The sequence below is a fragment of the Cynoglossus semilaevis genome, chromosome 7 (assembly GCF_000523025.1).
Source record: "Cynoglossus semilaevis isolate Cse_v1.0 chromosome 7, Cse_v1.0, whole genome shotgun sequence".
Classification (NCBI taxonomy): domain Eukaryota; kingdom Metazoa; phylum Chordata; class Actinopteri; order Pleuronectiformes; family Cynoglossidae; genus Cynoglossus; species Cynoglossus semilaevis.
Genome location: NC_024313.1, coordinates 9393852 through 9412799, shown reverse-complemented (window position 1 = coordinate 9412799; position 18948 = coordinate 9393852). Strand labels below are relative to the sequence as shown.

Sequence of the window (18948 nt, the reverse complement as noted above, 5' to 3'; positions counted from 1 at the left end):
TTTTTTTCATCTGACAGACTGTAACACGGTGTTGGTGACTGCAGCAGTTCCAACAGTGCATGGTCCTAGCATCAACATTTTATTTAAAGTAAACCACACCTAAATAAATCCAAGAGAAAAAAAAATGGAAATCTGCATCAATGTGCAGCTGTTCGTTGCACAGATCTTTTTATATCTCAATGTGCAGAAAGAATCACAAAAAAGTGGGTCAGTTTGAAAGTATGTTGAGAGTTTTCTCCTGCAAAAGTAGTGACACAACTACATACGTTAGTACATACGTTAGTACATACGTTAGTACAGAACAGTACTTTAGTCAGGTGGGTTATTCTGTTCTCTGGTATTGGGCCATTAATTACAACAAAACGTGGATGAAGTCACATTAGGGAATCAGTCAGAAGTACAAAAGACAGTGTTCAAAGGTAAGGTAGCAGCTGATACCCAGCCCTGTACCTGCCACAGGTCAGAGAACCCTGGTTTAGTCACTGCAGCTGTTAAATTGGAACAAATCTAATGAAACCTTCCATCTGTCCCTGGTGCCTGGTCTAAGAAACATTCACTCTTCACTGTTTTTTACTTCACTCACATGATCTGGTCAAAGCAAATAAGTGGTACAAAGAAGATGGGCCACACGACTCAGACCTCCGCCACAAAAACGTGAATTCAAAACAGTATTCTGACAGAATCCTGGCAAAGATGTCAAACTGGAGACGTCAACATTTCCACCAATCGCAGTCCACATGTCAGGCGCGTAATTACAGACTTCAGGTGTCAGGAACACACTGAGAATGTTGAACAGTTTCAGATGCTATCACATACCATCGGTGGATTTGGTTTTCTGACCCGACCACTGTTTGTGTCATCAACAGATCCCGTGTTTGTGGTTTTTATCCTCACAGAAGAAATTTTGCTAACACTCGGAGTCTCCATAAAAATGGCTGCTGTTAACGTGTTTCAACTTGAAATATCCTGACGATGTCTGACAATCTGAACTTTAAGAGCTTTCACTTTCAATATAGTGAAAGAAGACACAAAGAGAAAACATTTTAAAGTACGTAAGTAAACACAGTTGACACTGCAGTGTGTAAACTGCCGTCTCTGTGAGACAGGCAGAAGGTGAGCCACCAAAACAGTCCACGCCTGAGTGGCAGGAGAGTTAATTTACCTCTGTTTATCTGGATGCTGTGGGCTGTAAACAAAACTGGGGGAACATTTACTCTGCTCTGGTTCACTAATCCAATTAAAACAGTCTATCTGAACTGCTTTATTACACATTTCCATGCTGTACATATACTATAAATGTAAACATAGAGATGTCCAGCACTGTAATGTGTGGTCAACTCCATATCCATCTTCACTGCCTCCAATCACAAACGGGGACTGGACCAAATATTTATATATGAAAATACGTTTCCCAGAAGCCTCTTCACTGTCAGCCATTTCCAATTCTAATTAACGCTTCTTTTAATGGATCATGCAAATAAGACTGTGAATTATCAGGAGGGATCATGATGTTATCCATCTACAGTAATGTAACCCCCTGTTGGTACTGTTCTAATTGACCACCATCACTGTCACTCCATCTCATTTCAGAGGAAGGTTCCTGTTGGCTCCATGCACACAAATTAGGATGCATGCTGTTATCTAATTGAACCGATTAGCATAGGCTCTGTGGCAAAGCAGAAATGCTAATCATAGACTCCAGTCCCAACAGACACCTTTTATAACTGGTAACTGGTGTTCTAAAAAGAGATATTAGCTGCAAGTTGTTTTGTGAAATTGTTTACAGATAAGTCAAGTTCTAACATCCATATCTATGTTTAAAAACCAAACTAATATAACCTTCTAGTGAGGACAGATGCTGTATTTCACCTCCACAGGGGGAAACCACATGACAAGGTAATGGTTTGATCCAGGATTTAACCATTATCTAGCTGTTAGCCAACAGTGTTAGGACATGGTAAGCAGAACAAGTGATGAAACTGCCTGGTAGGTCAGATATCAACAGTGTGTGTCTAAACTCACAGCTCCTTTCAGTGAGAGCTGATGTATTTTCTCGACTCTGTGCTGGTTCAGATTTGACACACACAGCTATCCAGGTGAAAACTGACATGAATACAGCCGACTGTGGAGGCGCTGATGATACCATTCATAAATCACCAAAATAGCTAAAAGAAATCCAGCTCTAACGCTGTCACTCCTCATCGCCAGGAAGAAAGCCTAAAATGATTAGCATGAATTCATGCTGCTGCATCTCACTTTTTTGTCATCCCTGTTCATCAGAGCTCTGGGTTTTTATACCCATGAGAGCAGCTGACACACATGACTGATGTGCTCTGTCAGTACAAATGAAAACACACACTGGGGATTTCAATTATACTTTGCAGGACTGGAGCAGCAGCTTCTGAACTGGTGGGGAAAAGATAACGTGCACAAAAGAGAGGGAAGGGACAAAAAAGGCTCCAAATAAAATGACTGCCAGTTCAGCTGACGACTGGATAATTACAGAATTACATGTAAAGCTACTAAACACGCTAAAAGATGCAAATGTCACATGTTAATTATGAAGGGAAGCTGTGTCCAAACAGGGGAGGGAGGGCCAACTGTGTTCATGTCATTATCCAGCCAATCCCTCAGCCTGATAATATGATTTAAAGAGGACGTTTGCAGTTTAATCTATTTATAATGACATTTTGTGTCCGTCAATGGTGAGACACACTCCTTCTCTGGCCTGTAGGTGGTGCCAAGTAGGCATTTAAATTTACAGCCGCTTTTTTTCATAAATTCAACTCTCTGTACATGTGAAGAGATTACATTTAGTCTATTTAAAATAAAAAATGCACAATAAAAACAGTTGATAATCAACCAGCAACCTGGTTTGAAGTACACTTTAATAGTACGAAGTTAAGCCCCTGACATTTTCAAATCTAAATCAGTGAACTTGGAGGAGAAATGAGCTCCGATGTAAATAAGCTCCTTAAAGGCTCACGGACAACAGACAAATAAGACCTGGGACAATACTTTAGTAAATTATATTTTAAACTAGTTGATCCAGCCAGCTGACAAGATTGGAGATTCATTTTTGTTTTGTTTTTTTAAACAAAGAGGGAATAAAGTCTTATTTTACATGGCGTTTTGGAAAGTGGAGGTTGTTGGGAAGGGTGGATGGGGTGGTCAACAAATAAAAACAAGGCTAGCATATACAGCAGGATTAGGAGCGTCCTACATGGACTACATCCTCCATCTGAGCCACTGTTAATGCACCGCTCTTATTCCTGCCGTGTCTTGATGCACAATGTCAGTAATTGATTCAATGTCTTCTTCTTTGGTGGGGAATAAAGACACCAGGAAGTGCTGACAAGACACAAAAACAAGCAGCCGTGTGAATCTGGTAAGAGAAGGACGCGAGGGGAAAGGATCCGTCTCTCTACACCCCAGTCTGGGATTGACAGATTGCCAGTTTAACCCATTACAGTGGGTGGGGCTAATGAAGTGTGGAAAAAGAGAATAAATGACAGAAGGAAAGAAGAAAGTGCTGACAGTGGAAACAATGGCTGTCTGTTGGCAGGCAGCCAGAATCCATACTACCTTTGACACAATTACATTTTTATTTAAAAACATCTTACCCTACATAACAATGACAAGAAAATTCACTGCTGTATGCTGCATCTCACTGGAAATGTGTCTGAAGCAGAGGGTTCAAACTCCAGGCCCGGGAACCAGGAGTTTCAAAGCCCCCAACATAGGGCCCACAATTATTTCATGAAATCTTTGTGGATCATTTAAGAATGAGAAAATATGTATAATAACTGTTGGCACTGTGGTATTACACCATTACAGCTGGCTGCAAATGTCCATCACAGGTTTGAAAATGTCCATTTTGTCTGTCTTTTCTATACACTGTACACACTGAGATACACACTGAGACCTAGAGTGGCAGGTCGGATGAAGGAGAGTGATATCATCTTACAAACAGAAAGTCACTTCTCCACCACATGAAATGTCTTTTTCTCCACCTTCCACGAGAAACTGCAGAACACTGCATGAATACTGAATACTGCAGGACCATATCACAGTACTAGATAATGAACCACAGCATATAAAGTCAAACACACGTTTCATATGCACTGGTCCTGCTCACTATCAGAACAAAATCAAAGTTCTATCATTTCAGGCCTGACAGTAATTATATTTAGAAACAAAAACCCTCTGAGTCCGTGGTGTCGTCTACCACCGGTGTCTCTGTCTTTGACAGATATAAGTGCATGTGCTTAGTCCTGACAAACAATGGATTGTCTTCCAAGCCTGAAAGCTTTTCCATGAAAAAAGGAACTTCCTGTAAAGCTACCTGATCTGTGCTCTTTTCCCCCAGAGAGAAGTCTGACACACTGGCTGTCAAAATTTCAATGGAAAAAAAGTGACAACACACACAGGAGCTCTGGAGCTGCTGAGTATTTGAGGTGCAGGTGTCTCTGGGTGAGGTTTGTCCAAGTGGAATTCTGAAGCTTTACAGTAGACGTTTCTTTTCTCTCTGCAAAGGTTTTTTTCTCTCAGTTTTTTAACAAAGGCAGCCAGAAATGGAATCAACACAACGTTAGCTTTTTAAAAGGTCCTCTTTTAACCAACGTGACATTTTACCAACAGCCGTCCGTTTTTTGTTTTTTTTACTAATTACCAATCAGAATGACATTACAGAAATGCAGAAACTACAGCTGTTCAAAAACTAATCAGTACAAATGTACGACAAACACCACGCTCTCCTTAGACACAACCTTGTCCGACTTCACTGTGAGGACAGAACGGCACAGTATCTCCTCAGGCTGAGGAATTATTATGATCAATTTTTGTCAGCTTCAATTTGTGTGAGCATTTATCACTATTGAACGCCAGATGAGAAGCTTTTAACAAATAATTCTCGCCACATTAACCATCTGACTGAATTCCCCACATCCCACAGAGTTTCTGTGTCCAAATAGATTAAAAGCTAAAAGCTTGTGCTTCAATACACTGTGCTATTCTGAAAGCCATTTAAATGTTGACTTTATTTTGAATCTGTCAACAGCATGAAGGAGCATCATAATGTTTTTTTTTTGTTTGTTTGTTTTAGGTTTTTGTAATCCAATTCTCCTGCCCCTACTTCCTCAACCAATTACTACACACCCGCCCATCCTGTGAGGACATTTTATTGTTGTACCTCCAATGACTTCCAGACAAAAGCCCACTCTGACATTCACTCAGAGGTCACATTTCAGAGTTACACTGTTGTTGTCAGACAGAGTGTTTGTGCAGTAAACTGCTCATTTGCATGTTTTAATTAGATGTGTGAAAAAGCAGCAGCAGCCACACAGGTGTGTAGTCACCAAAGGTATGAATCATAGATGAGACACAAAGCCATGAGAGGCATCGAGGATGTGCAGTTCTGGGGGAAAAGCTGCTGCATGTTTTGTAAACATACAATGTTGTCCTAAAATACTGGTAGGTATTGTGCACAAAACCTAAATATGTGTTTGCCCATTACTGATAAAACAACAACAGTGTCAATGGTTGTTTATCTATATTTAAATGTTATAGTGAGAATATTCACACAAGGTTTCACTTTGACAAAGACTCTGAAGTCTGGTCTGTTAACATGCCAGTTGTGAAACTGTATTTTCAGTTACAACCAATTCCCAGGGAGTTCAGACATTCATATCCATGGCCAGTTGTGAAACTGTATTTTCAGTTATAACCAATTACCAGGGAGTTCAGACATTCATATCCATCTTTCAAGTCTCACTACATTCACAGACCTGTGTGAATGTTTTTTTTATTTCATGCAGTTTCTTTGTGTCATCTGATAAATAGCCACAGATGACAGAAGACAAAAAAAAACAACCCCAAAAAAACGACAACTTTGCTTCCGAAAAGACAAAAGGCTCTTAAGTGCTGGAAATGTGACCCTGCTCGGTCCATGAATAGCAACAGTCAATCGGTAGCTGAGTGCTTTCTCTGTGTGTTAGTGCTGAGGTCAGCAGACTACATGTACACTGGGGACAAACACTGAGCCATACTGGGACACTGGCCCAACAGAGACACGTTCACTGCCATACACCTACTATGAGGGAAGGTCAAAAAGTTCTTGGACAGAAGATGTCCACATGTCCACTGTTCAACTGACTCTCTTTGACCAGTTTGGGCCACATTTCTTTGTTAAGGTGAGGCCTGTGTTCAGGGAGTTTTTTTTTTAGCCCTCAATAATTAAACACCTTTGAAATCAAAAATGTTTCAACCAAAACGTCAATAAAAACCTGGTCAAATTTTTGAGGCTTTGAAACATGTTTTTGCTCCAGTTCTATCTGATATTTGTCCTATTCCCCAAACTAAAAGAACATTTCTGGTAGTATTTCAACAGACAATCCTCATGACTCTGAAAAATAAAATAAAAGGTAGGGTTAGAGTAAATGCTGTGGTATTTTCAGGCTTTTCTTTGAACTATTTTAACTACTGTAGATGTAGAAACTATAAAAAAAGATGACATTAGTACAGATTAAAGTGACAAGCTGGAGAGAAATGTTTAGTTCCTGTGTAAGCAATTTAATGCCCGAGGATATTTATATTAATTCAATATTCAATCAAATTCACTGTTTAAATTTTTTTTTTTTTTTTAAATCCTCACAGTGTCTCCCTAACTATAATAAAAACAAAGTGTGACTGGATTTAATGTTGCATGTTGCTCCATGCCACGAGAACGCTTCAAAAAAAGCTAAAAAAGAAAAAATCATAAAATATCCATTAGGATTATTTACACCCTGACATGCGGATATTCCCCTCTGCCTACTTGGTATAATTCCATTATGTGTGGTTTGAATGATGCCATTAGATACAGCACATATGTATAAAATATTCATAAGAGCGGAGACAGGCCGTTACAAATGACATTTTCAACACATCAGTGTTGATGAGAATGATAAAATCTGTCTGGGAGGACTGGCAGCCTTTTCCAGTTAATATCCAGTGTAATGGAACTGATCAGCAGCTTCTTTAATGCACCACATGGAATACATACAGTATGCAACAAATAGATTTAATTAACACTGATCATTTATAGGAGCTAATATTCTGTGCTGTTCAATTTTGTCTGCGATTTCCAGATGCCCTGACGTGCAGATGTCAAAGATTACTGGTTCACTCATCCATCACAGGTCTTCCTTTAACTTTCCTCAGTCCACAACATGTGACTAGGATAATTAGAGACAAACCCACCCGTGTAACATCTGAGACCACAAAGCAGTAGATGACAAATCTCTTTGAAGTACAAAAACAATCTTAAATTATATTAGCAACTATTTTCCATCCTAAAAAGAAGTAGAAATTTAACAACCATGACCTCGGTGTTATATCATTCTAGGCAGAATCTGGTCCCTGCGCCTCATTTTGACAGTAGTGAACAACTGTGTATAGCTGTAACCTATGACATTTAGCATGATTATTTAGCAGTACTAAAATACTCACTGTAAATATCACTGTCACGGCAAAGTCAACAGAGCGCAGCCACAACGTCAACATTAATTAACAACATATTAAACACCTTGTTTGGATGTTGAGAAAGTCCCTGCTAATGCAAAACAACTGCTGCACTTCTTGTTTTATGAACATTGTAAATCATTCATTAGATTAGCTGCCTGATCAGAAGAACAAGAAGAAAAAGAAACAGTGATCAAAGGGAAACCAAAGTGCAGGATGACATCTGCCTCCATTAGAAGCCCAGAAAGTTCTCTTTGTCTACTCCCCGCTTTGTACTGTCACACATTCATCAGACGTTGCACGGCTACAGAAACCAGCAGGCTGCAGCAGCCTTAATGGGAAACAAGTTGAGCAAAATGCAAATTAATACAAGTCAAGCAAAATGCAAATTAATATGCCTCACCAGGGTGAAGACTTAATAGAGGCTTATGATTGACCTACATTTAAAGTAAACTCTCGCCGGATAAAACGTATCCCCGTGGCTGTGCTCAATTTTCCTCGCTGACAGCCACCATTCAAATTCCCCTTCCCAATCACAGGGTTGCCATGGAAACACCACCAGCCGCCAGGCAATCATTAAAAAAAAAAAAATCCAAAATGAAATGCCTGAATCTCTGGAATTCCAGCGGGAGGAAAATAGTCTCTTACCAAGAAGACACATGGATGTGAAGTGGTGGATGAAACACACAGCTGTACTGGAACTGAATCACTGGATCAGGGAGAAAAGGCTGAGATGTTTTCCTGGTGGTTGGTGTCAGAGCTCCATATGTGTGGCTTTTTTTAAAAATGATTTTATGCAGACCAACCAAACTGCTGGGCAAAAGAACAAGGTAATTCAGGGGCCGGTGTTGTTCACAGGATGAATCAGCCTACGTACTCACAGGTAGTACATACTAGTACTATAGCTATTCCGTGGTATTGATACTGTATACTGATACTCACAGAAGTACTGACTGAGTATCGATTAAGCTCATAACTTATGGATTCAAAATAAGGAATGAAAAAAAGCACAAACTTTTCAGTCCTTCTCAGAGACGGAGCCACTGGTGGAACAGAGAGTTATTTATTATTAATGTGTTAAATTTAGACTTCGTTATGAGAAGAAGAGCTTTTTAATGGGTTCATCCTCTGAAACCTGTTTCTGTCAGCTCCTCCATTACGATGAATTGCTGTTGAAAACCCACTGACCAGCTCTGGCTTGTTCCCGACCCACACTAATGCCCTTCTCCAGTGTCATATTATTAGGATGCCCCTGGTGCCAGCAGCAATTTTCTGTTTTCTCCCCATATTGTGTGTCATAAAAAGCAGAAGGTCACTGCAGATCACAGCCTCCGCCTCTCGCTCAAATTTTTATCCTGCAGAGCCTCAAACTTTAATAAGTGCCATTGTCAGTCCATCAACCACGGCTTGGTCAGATTGGCTTCATCCTCCCTAGACAACTTTGTGACTTTCCAGGCCTGTAGATGTATCATATATAGAGCAACATTTCCTGTTTTTATAAACCTAAACTGGTTGATTAAAAGTCACATGTCCAACCAGCTGCAACGTCGCTGCCACTTAATGATACAGTGAAGACTGAACAAATTTGGTTCACCAGAAAAAAAACATGTCAAACTATTTGTCAAGTAAATTACAGACAGCGTGTGTGTGTGTGTGTGTGTGTGTCCTCAGGACCACACCTCTCTGGGAAGACAAGTGTGTTACCACCAGTCATCCTGCTCATAATTGTTGTTTATGCCACAAGGGTGCAGTGATTACAGCGTGTCCTGACCTCAGAGACCACAAAACACCACAAACGGCAAGCTACCATCCGGATTTGGAAGAGCCTGTGTCTGGGAGGACAAATTAGGACGACAAACTGGTTTCCTCCCAGTTGATGATCTGCTTCTGTGGCTTTTTGATAAAAGTGCTGAAGACCTTAGTGCCTATTTTTGTAAGTATGGTTTCATTAAATATCCATCACAAAACTTTTTGCAGATACTGGTTCTATGACTACGACTCTTCTTGCCCCTGGTGGTGATCATCATTAATGGCATGTGCTGCAGCCGCTCCATAAAGAAAAGGCTTTTATTCTCACTACTGTTCCCTGCTGGGAAATTACAGGCATTTACAGTCTGAACAGATGAGTGCTGCTTCTAAAGAGAAGTGATAACCTCTGTCTTCCTGAGACACATGGACCTGTGTGGCAAATATAAGGATCATGGGTATTTATCGCTCCCTCAACAACCCTCGGACTAAGACCTTGGCTTATGGCTCTCCAGGGGAAATTGAACAAATATTTGAGAAGGCTATCTGGATATTTGTTACTCCACACACTCCTGTCGACACAGTTGCAGCGTCAAAGCTGTCCTTTCACAGCACTAACACAGGGCGGGGTCTCCATGACACACGACATATTTACTTACTGGATGTAAATGCATCAAATGTTGATGTTGATCATACAGTCTTGATGTTAAATAAGATTAATTAATTGTCTACTGTTTTAGGTTTGTTTTGTTGTCTGTTTTTACTTTACTATTTTGCTGCTCATATTACTTTTACTCCTGGTAAAATAAAGGTTTGATTTAAAAATAAATATAAACATAAACCTTCCCCAGTATCAAAATGACTTCTCCAGAACCATGCAGCTTCCCAAACACAAACTCCCCGACTGAGATCCTACACATCTCTGACACACTGCTCCACACTCTCAAATATTCTCCTTGTAGTTTTTCACCAAAATGGAAAACACACACATACTGTCTGACACACTGCTCACACACACACACACACACAGACACACACACAAAACTATGAAACCAGCATGAACAATCCTCCGCTCGGTAACAACAGCAGATGTTTTGACAGATTGAAGCAAATGATCCTTTTAACACGTTCAGTACTGTGTGGGGACAGGTTAAACAAACAATTATTCAAATGAGCCGCGAATGAAAAGCCACGCCTCAAAGTGCTTTAAACAACACGCTCTCTCAGTCGAAGCTAACTTTTAATGTGTTATATTAGTCAAACAGAAGTGGGTTTTTTTATATAAAACTACAGAACAAAAAGGGAGAAAAAATATAATGTACTGATGTAATATTTTTATTTACCCAGTCATTTTTCCTTTTGTAACGTCCTCTGTACAGTAGTCTCTACAAGCTGTCCTTTAGCATTTGCAAAACCCATTCAATTTCCAGTTTATGCTCAACACGGCCCCTGCTTTATTGTCAATTTTTCTCTCAATAGAATCCTAATTTTGTTGCATGTTTTGTTGCAGAGACCAGACAGATTCATACCAATTACTGCACTCCTGGGGAAACATGGTTTATTAGAAATGCCTGTTTGCCTTCCAATTAGGTCAGGAGTTCAATTCCAACATATTGACTATATGTCTCATAAAAACTTTTTTTTTTTCCCTAAAATGACTTATTATTATTCTCAGGCCATGGTTTGGACAACCGTTGTCCTTATAGGGTCTGTATGTTAAACACAAGAACTGTCTTCACCATCTATTTCACTGCTTTGGTTCCACTTGGGAGATTCACACTAACAATGTGTCAGCCATTGTTTAAATTTTTTTTTTTTTTTTTTTAAACAAAAAACAGACAGAAGCAAACTGAGCCCAAACAGTCTGAAAGATTCTGATTTTCAACATTATTCTATAACACAGAGCTGTACAATTATAATGATAATATTTTCACTACAAAACGACAACGTAATGTTATTCTATTTAAAAAAAACCGGAACAGGAAACCAAACAAGCATCAAAAAGCAAAAAAAAAAAAAAAACAGGAAACCAAACAAACCATTTAAACACATTCACATTTAAACTACAAACAACAGCAGCGACAGCAGTTACACTTGGTCATTGTGTACAAAAATACATGTTTCAGAGGACGTCAAAACAAACACTTACCCCAATGTTGTTGGCCACGCACATTGTGGAAGAAAATCCAGGTATAAATAAAAGAGGACAAACGTTTAATATATATTTGTTTATAAACTGATACAAAAAAAAACCACTAACCGTTGACCGTTAATGCGTAGAGAACGCAGGTGAACCTGGTTTAGCTCATTACTGCAGTACGACTGGGCCTGGTTCCATTCCGTTTCTCTCGAATCTGCCGGCCGTAAAGAAAACGCAAAGAAACGCAATAAATATTGACCGTTAAAAACTCAATTTTAACTCAAAAAGTGTAAAGAATACATCGACAGAAATCCAGATTTTCACCTGGACGTCTCGAATTCAAACATAAAAAAGTATCATATACAAGAAACGACCTCAAAACCGTAGTCATTTGTGGCATTTTCACATCTACATTACTTCTTAAAATTACTTTTTTTGATCGATAGCGGCTAATTTATTATTTTTTTACGGTAAATTATTTATTTAGTGGTTGCGCTCAAAAGTCCAGAAATTACGGTATTAATATTTAGCCTCACCAAATCCAAGTAAAATCTGAGAGCCTAGTATTTAACTGTACTGTAGGTGGTGTACTCTTCGTATCCACTGTGCTACAGTGTGGAATGCACTGCACCTGAGACTAAGACAGAAGAAGAAGAAGAAGAAAATAAACGTATTTACTGGCTGTGTGCCTTAGGTGGAAGCTGTGGCAGTGACAGGTGCAGTAAACCGTGGATGATTTGTTTTTAGGTCAGCAGCAACTGGATTGGAGGTTTTATTAAAGATGTCTGAGCTCTCAGTGCAGAGGAAACCCTACAGATGGGAGGGGAGGGGGGTGAAATGTCTCCCACAAAAACTTCAAGTCCATTTCATACTGACTCAGTAAAACATTTTAACAACCACCTCAGATATTTCCCATGGATGCAGCAGAGGTTTTCTTCCTCCCTGCAGTCATTTGAACGTACTTCAAAATCAAAATCAATGTCAAATATTATGGTGATTTGATTTTTCATTTGTACTTTAATCACTTATATATACACTACCTGATATTTAGTCAATAAAGCCTGAAAAACAGCAGTATTTTGGACTTAGTTTGCTTCAACCAGCAACAAAGTATTTGTGTAAAATATAAACTAGTTCAAATATGAACTATTTAAACTGCAAAGTAATGTACTGGGTATCACATGGGCCTCATAGTACGATGGATTTAGGACCAGTTCAAAATTCTAATTGGGGTTTCTGTGGGGGTCGTGCATCGTCCTCTAGTGTCTTGTATATGGAGGTAAAACCTTACTTCCACTTGAGGGCAGTAATGAGCTCAGTCGAACTCAGTTTGCTAAACAATAACAAAAGTGGCAACAAAAGAGGGTGCTGTGTTACAGCGTGACATTTGTTCCCTTTAAGGACACGCCTAAACTATACTGCGCAACATACAAGCTGAGCAAATTACACAACAAACAGAAACTAAATAAATGCATACTTTGAGCATAACTAGACAAGTCCCATCTGTAGGTCAAAGAACCATAGTTTGAGCACCACTGTTTCACAGAAAGCAATAGAAACAGATGACTACAACCTTCTTCTGGAATCTCACTGATTCTTGCCACGCAGTCGTGGCTGAGGTCATGCTTCCAGTCACCACAGCAACAAACACTCTAACGTGTCATTGGCTGAGCAGCGTGCTCGGCCTTGTAACACCAAATCTTTATCTCAGGAAGCGTACGTGTCTGTGTGTGTTTTTACGTGTGCTAATAAGGTCAGTGGTCTGAGCAGCACCCACATCAACAAACATCTCTCCCTCATGACCTCGCCTCCGTGTCTTCAGTCAAATTGAACACATCAACAGTGTGTGTGTGTGTGTGTGTGTGTTTTCCTTAACCAAACAGATCTCACGTCCTCTGTCCTCACTTCACACTTGCTGCTTACCACAACCTCCAGCTCCAAATGGCCTTTTTTCCTGAAATAATACAATTCATGTGAATAAACAGTGTTTGGCTAACAGATGCTAGTACGCTAAAACAGCTAAATCAGTTAACTGAAAAGAGCACAAACTTTTTTGTCTTATTGTCTTTTTTATATGTAGATCTTATCAAAGGATATATGATGCTGCTTCCTGTTGCCCTGTGGTCAAACAAACCATTCCCCTTTGTCCCACTTGCCGTTTAGATCAGATTCACAAACACAGATGACAATTTTATGGGAGGAGGGGGTGGAAAACAGTGCAGCCCTGCAGGGACAATCAACTCCGAGATGGATTGTGTATCTGCTTTTAGTTAAATTGATCATAAAGCAGACGGAGGAAGAGACTCTCCGTCATGGTCTGCTTTATTCTGAGTCAGGAGCTGGGTTTATTTTGCAGGAGGGATTTGTGTGTGTGTGTGTGTTTGCATTTATTAACTTTCTTTTTTTTTTCTTTTCTTTTATCCTCTCCTGAATGTGGTATTGTGTGTGTGGTGTGATGTGACCTAACCCTTTATTCCACCCAGTAATGCAGGTCACCAGGCATGAGTCACACATGAGGTCAGGCAGCTTCCAGTGATAATATGGCTTTAGAGCCTGTAAATCTTTCCCTTTCTTACATTTTATTTGTTAGCCATACTATAATAAAAGCAAGTGAAACAGTGTGTGCTCTTCATTTTAATCCAAGTGGAATCGTTCAAATAAAAGTCCCAGATTTAACAAGTCAAGCAGCGCAGTGCAGTGCTGTATCGTAGGCACATCGTACTTATATCATGAGTCAGTTGCACTGAAGTAAGTACTCAGGAGTCTGGAAGTTAAAAAAACATTTTTTTTGGAAAAAGGTGACCCTGGAGAGTTCCAGTAAACACTTTGTCACATGTCAATGCAAAGAAACCAGAGAAGACTGTTGAGAATCACTTAGTGTGATCAATACAGGATTGTGTAGCTCCTGGACAGAAGGGACAACGCATTAAAAGCCGGGAGGAGACAATGGTTTTACAAGGCAGGGCTCGGCAGCAAGCATCAGAATGTTATATTCCAGTTTGAACATTTGGTTCATCAGGTTACTGTCATCCGGTGCTTATTTTCTGATGAATCCAAGAATTTGAATAATTCCAATGCCTCTGAGGTCGGCTGGGTTGAATCACATACCATTAAATCACTATTGAAGCCATTCTACATGGTTACAGGACTGCGCAGAACAAAGAAAGCACGGTAGTTGTGAATATTTGCTGCCATCTAGTGGTTAAAATAAAATATGACACAGACACTAATTATACATTATTATACACACGTATATGCTGTATATGTAGATGCAAAATTCCTATCTATATGTGTATATAATATATATATATATTACATAGGACAGTCGAGTATCATGGATATCAAATTAATCCCAGCTGTAATTTTCTCTTCAAATGATGCTTACTGACGCTTGCTTTTTCCACTTTTATTTTCCATTGCACAGTAATCTCTATCTACAGAATTTCTAAATTTTTGTGGCAGCAGATAAAGTCATAAACATCCATGTGAAAGTTGCATAAAACTGTACAAGAAAGATTAGCTACAATGAGAGAAAAACAAAACAAAAAAAAATACTGCAACTCACTGACTGATATTTGTGGGACCAGGGACAGAAGACGGCATATGGCAGACAGACAGGACTCCCTCTGGTTGTCTGAAGTGTGTGGATTTCATCGCTCTAGGTGAGAATAACACATACTGTACTGTATAGACGAAAACAAATCAATAATACAAGGGGGAGAAAACAGAGAGAACATTTTAAAAATTAACACATAGCAGCTGGGTTGGAAGGAGAGACAATGAATGTTTTTCTTTTAGGTGTGTACTTGAAAAAATCTTTTGACTCTTTTTTTTCCCTGGTGATAGAAAGACAGCACTACCTACCCACATCCACACGACGACAGTTACTAAACACAAGAAGGCCATATTTGTAGGAATATGAGAGCAAGATGCAGATAAATCAAACCAGAGGTCAGAGGTCGCCATCTGATGTCATCACTGGTGGCTTTGTCCAGTGTAAGAGACAGTGAACTGGACACAGGTGGACGGCTGATGGTGGGGCGGCTAAGGCTAAGACAGAGAAATCACTTAATAATCAACTGAAACAAACAAACCAAATAAATAAACATCTAAGGAAATTAATCCAATCCACATAAACACATCCTATCACACAGTAAGACGTAAACACACATTCACACGATGAATACTTCAAATGTCGTAGAGACCGTAGAGTCGTACTGAGTGGTTCAGGGTTTGTTTTTTTCCCCCATTTGTTTTAAAACACTAAACATTTCACGGACCGTGACGCAGTCTTATTATAAATGGCCGAGTTTCATTGCAACCTGCTCCGTGTCTTAAACCCTGACAGAGTGATAATGACGACTTTTTCCAAAAGTAAACGGGACCACGCCGGTGTGAAGAAGTCGTGGTGCGACCGGCTAAATGAAAAGTGCAGTGACAAAGCTAAAGCAACTCTTTGGCGTCAGAAAAAATATGGCCTCTCTCCTCTTTTGTTGCTCCGGGCAACCTTGACATTTATGCCCCCAGTTGGTCTTAGATTGTCTAACTATTTACTTATATACAAAGAAAGGTCAAAAGACAGTGTGTGTGTGTGTGAGACATCACATCTGGGTGTTTTCTGCAAACATGGATAGAGCAACGAAACACAAGTGACGGTGGGCGTTTCTGACACCAAAAACATCTGTTCATAAATACAGTCATGGTCCAACTGTCTCACTGGAACTGGGACTAACCGGTTCATGTTCTGTTCTCCAACATTTATAAACATGGAATCTGTTTTGTCCAGATACTGAGCTTCAGAAATATGCAAAAAATAGGTAGTTTTTAATATTCCTAAAGCCATTCCCATAGAGCTGGAGGAGACCCCCGGAGGTCTCTTTATAAATGATCCATTACTGACGATGTTTATTGTCAATTATTCAAATAGTTCGCTGGAAAAAGCCAAATTGTCAAAAAAATGAGGTCATTCTGAAGTTTCATGAATTGATCTTTTTTTCCCATAATTATTAGGAAAACATGACATCATCTGCTGATCTTCACATTTACACATGGTACTGTATGTGCTGGTAATTATGGTTTAAATATACTGTGATTATATTTAAATAATTCTCATAGGATCAGAAAAGTATCGTATTTGTTGACTGATGTGGACGCACACCAACGAGATGTTTTTGCTAGGTTACTTTTAAGAAGAAGAAAGAAAAGAAAAAAATAACCGGCAATAGCAATAATAATAATTTAAATCTGAGTATAATTATAATCCAGAATTAGATGATATGTAAAATAATTTGTAAAGGTATTTGGCAGGTTGTGCACCGTGAGCGTACTTTTATATTCTGAAGATTAACAGAAATGTGACTCATTCATATATGTTTTCAGGTCTGTGGCTTATTAAAAGAAATATTTTATATATATATATATATATGTGTGTGTGTGTATATATATATATATATTAACCCTTGCCCTCCTCTTAGATTCCAGCCCTTTACATTAAGATAAATTAATCTAAACAAAAGCCACAGTAAAAGGTTTTCCTCAATTCAGACCGTTGTCCACTTTCACAACAATAGAAAAATAAGAGTTTTTCCAGATATTACAGACAGAGCCAAAAGGCCAACACATGACAGGTAGAGGGGTGGAAACCAAAGATAAATAAGAAACGAAGAGATGCACATTAATGGTAACAAATACAAAAAAAGGTCGTAAGATACGGAGGAAAGTCCGGAGTCTTTGTTGAGATGAGGAGATATCCAGTGAACCACAGAGGAGGTTTTTTCACCGCCGCCACTTTCTGCATAGAGGAGGCGTCTCCATCAAACTGGATCTCCTTCTTACCGCCTCCTTGGCTCCCCCTGCACCCCCGCCCCCCGTCTCCTCAATACAGTATCCAGAGACGTCATTGCACATTGATTTGAATTATGTATATACTATGATATATTTAGATTTCTTTTTCTTCTTTTGCACTTAAAAAAAAAACGTCATTAGGTCTTTTTTTTTTTCCTCCAGCCATATACGCCGGTTTAAATACTGCCCTCCACAGACGCCAACATATTAAAGGATGCTTTTGGCAAATGAGAATGAAGACTCTTCAGGTGAGAGACAAAAGAAAAAGAAAATAAATCAAAAAGGACACCTTCATTTTGTTCCCTCCGAGTTTGTCTTTGTCCTTCTCCTTTGTCTGGCCCTCAGTTCCACGGTGAGACTGAGGTAAAAACAGTATTTAAACATTGTGCTAGGGACGGAACTCCCGAGAGTCTCAGTGAAGAAGGCTTGGAGGGTCGGGATAAAAGACGGAGGGAGTCACGATGAGTCTGTATGAGATCATGGAAGTGATGGTCTTGTCCCCGGAGCTCGGCTCCTGTCCTGTCACTGATCAGAACTGGTACCATTTCTTGTCCTTGCACTTTAGCATCATCTGTAAACACAGGAAATGTCACAGTGTAAGGAGAGAAAAAAGTTTATTTAAAACTTAGAAATGAATAATCAACAATATCCAGGTAATAATAAAGAGCCAGATTTACGATGAAACACTGCCGCCTAGTGGATAAAAAGTCGAATATTCACATTATTTGTCACCTTTTTTGTTTAAATAGAGCTTGGGTGGAAAATATTAACTTTTTTCTGATGTGAACTACTTTCCCTGGAAAGATGATGGACAATAAATAAAATTCAACTTATTTAAAGGATCAAATGCACCTGGGTAGCGGTGAAGGTTGATGGTTGATTACTCAACACACCATAAAACCTGAATCAAACCTGTGATCTTCTTACACTGTAAGAAACCTGAGCCTCTTACCTTATCTTGGGCCACGGTCGCCCTGATATGTTGAACCCCACTATTCAGCAAAAACCCATTTTTTACACCAGAGGTTTTTCTACCTTCCTGTTAATCTACCAAGTCTGGAATCGAACTCCACAACCCTGAGGGTGCCCATTACCTCATGGGCATGTTTAGAGAAAGAATCTGCGCTGGCCATCATGGCGGCCGTCCTCTCGTCCAGCTCGCCCAGCTTCTGACCCCTTTCATCCAGTGCTATCCGGGCACGTGCCAGATCTCCCACCACGCCGGACGCTGCCCCCTTCATGCCCTCGATGCCACCAGGTCCTGGGATGTGCTGAGCCAGGCTTCGAGATGCCTTTCCTGCGGTTATTTCACCGACTGAGACAAAGGCAGAGGAAGAGAGGAAATGTTAGCGTTCACCTCGACAGCAGTCTGTGGATGATGTATCTTGGGTGTGAAGGTCAGCGTACACAGCTCCTCCCTGTCCAGTGACTGAGCTCCTCCACCAAAGAGACCCTTGAAAAACCCTCTGTTTGGAGCTTCTGGTGTTTCCACAGGTGTGAAAAGTTCTCCCAGCATCTCCTGAAACAAACACACCGGCAGTTCAAGTACAATCACACAACACGGCAACATATTTGTCACTGAAAATATACAGGTTTATACACAGCAAGAAATTAAATTAACTTCAATTGAGTTTAGAATGTGGGGGCTGTAAACAGGGGTGGGGGGGGGGGGGGGGCCGGCGGGCTTTTAGGGTTTCACCGGGATCCCGGGTGGAGGG

The 18948-nt window shown here is 39.9% G+C and overlaps 2 protein-coding genes across 4 annotated transcripts in view; both read right to left on the bottom strand.

Annotated features, from left to right (window-relative positions):
- Positions 1-12049, bottom strand: part of sash1a (SAM and SH3 domain containing 1a) — a 168760-nt gene extending 156711 nt beyond the window's left edge. The window contains exons 1-2 of the mRNA XM_025056650.1: positions 11923-12049; positions 11396-11600 (exon numbers count right to left, since the gene is read on the bottom strand). The gene's annotated coding sequence lies outside the window, so the exon portion shown is untranslated. The remainder of the gene's footprint in view (positions 1-11395; positions 11601-11922) is intronic.
- Positions 12050-14777: 2728 nt separating this feature from the next.
- Positions 14778-18948, bottom strand: part of stxbp5a (syntaxin binding protein 5a (tomosyn)) — a 74612-nt gene continuing 70441 nt past the window's right edge. For all 3 annotated transcript variants that reach the window (XM_017033687.2, XM_017033690.2, XM_008313297.2), the window contains 3 exons: positions 18638-18749; positions 18325-18545; positions 14778-17801 (listed from right to left, as the gene is read on the bottom strand). In XM_017033687.2, the coding sequence (XP_016889176.1) occupies positions 17760-17801; positions 18325-18545; positions 18638-18749 (375 nt within the window). In that variant the 3' untranslated portion in view covers positions 14778-17759. The remainder of the gene's footprint in view (positions 17802-18324; positions 18546-18637; positions 18750-18948) is intronic.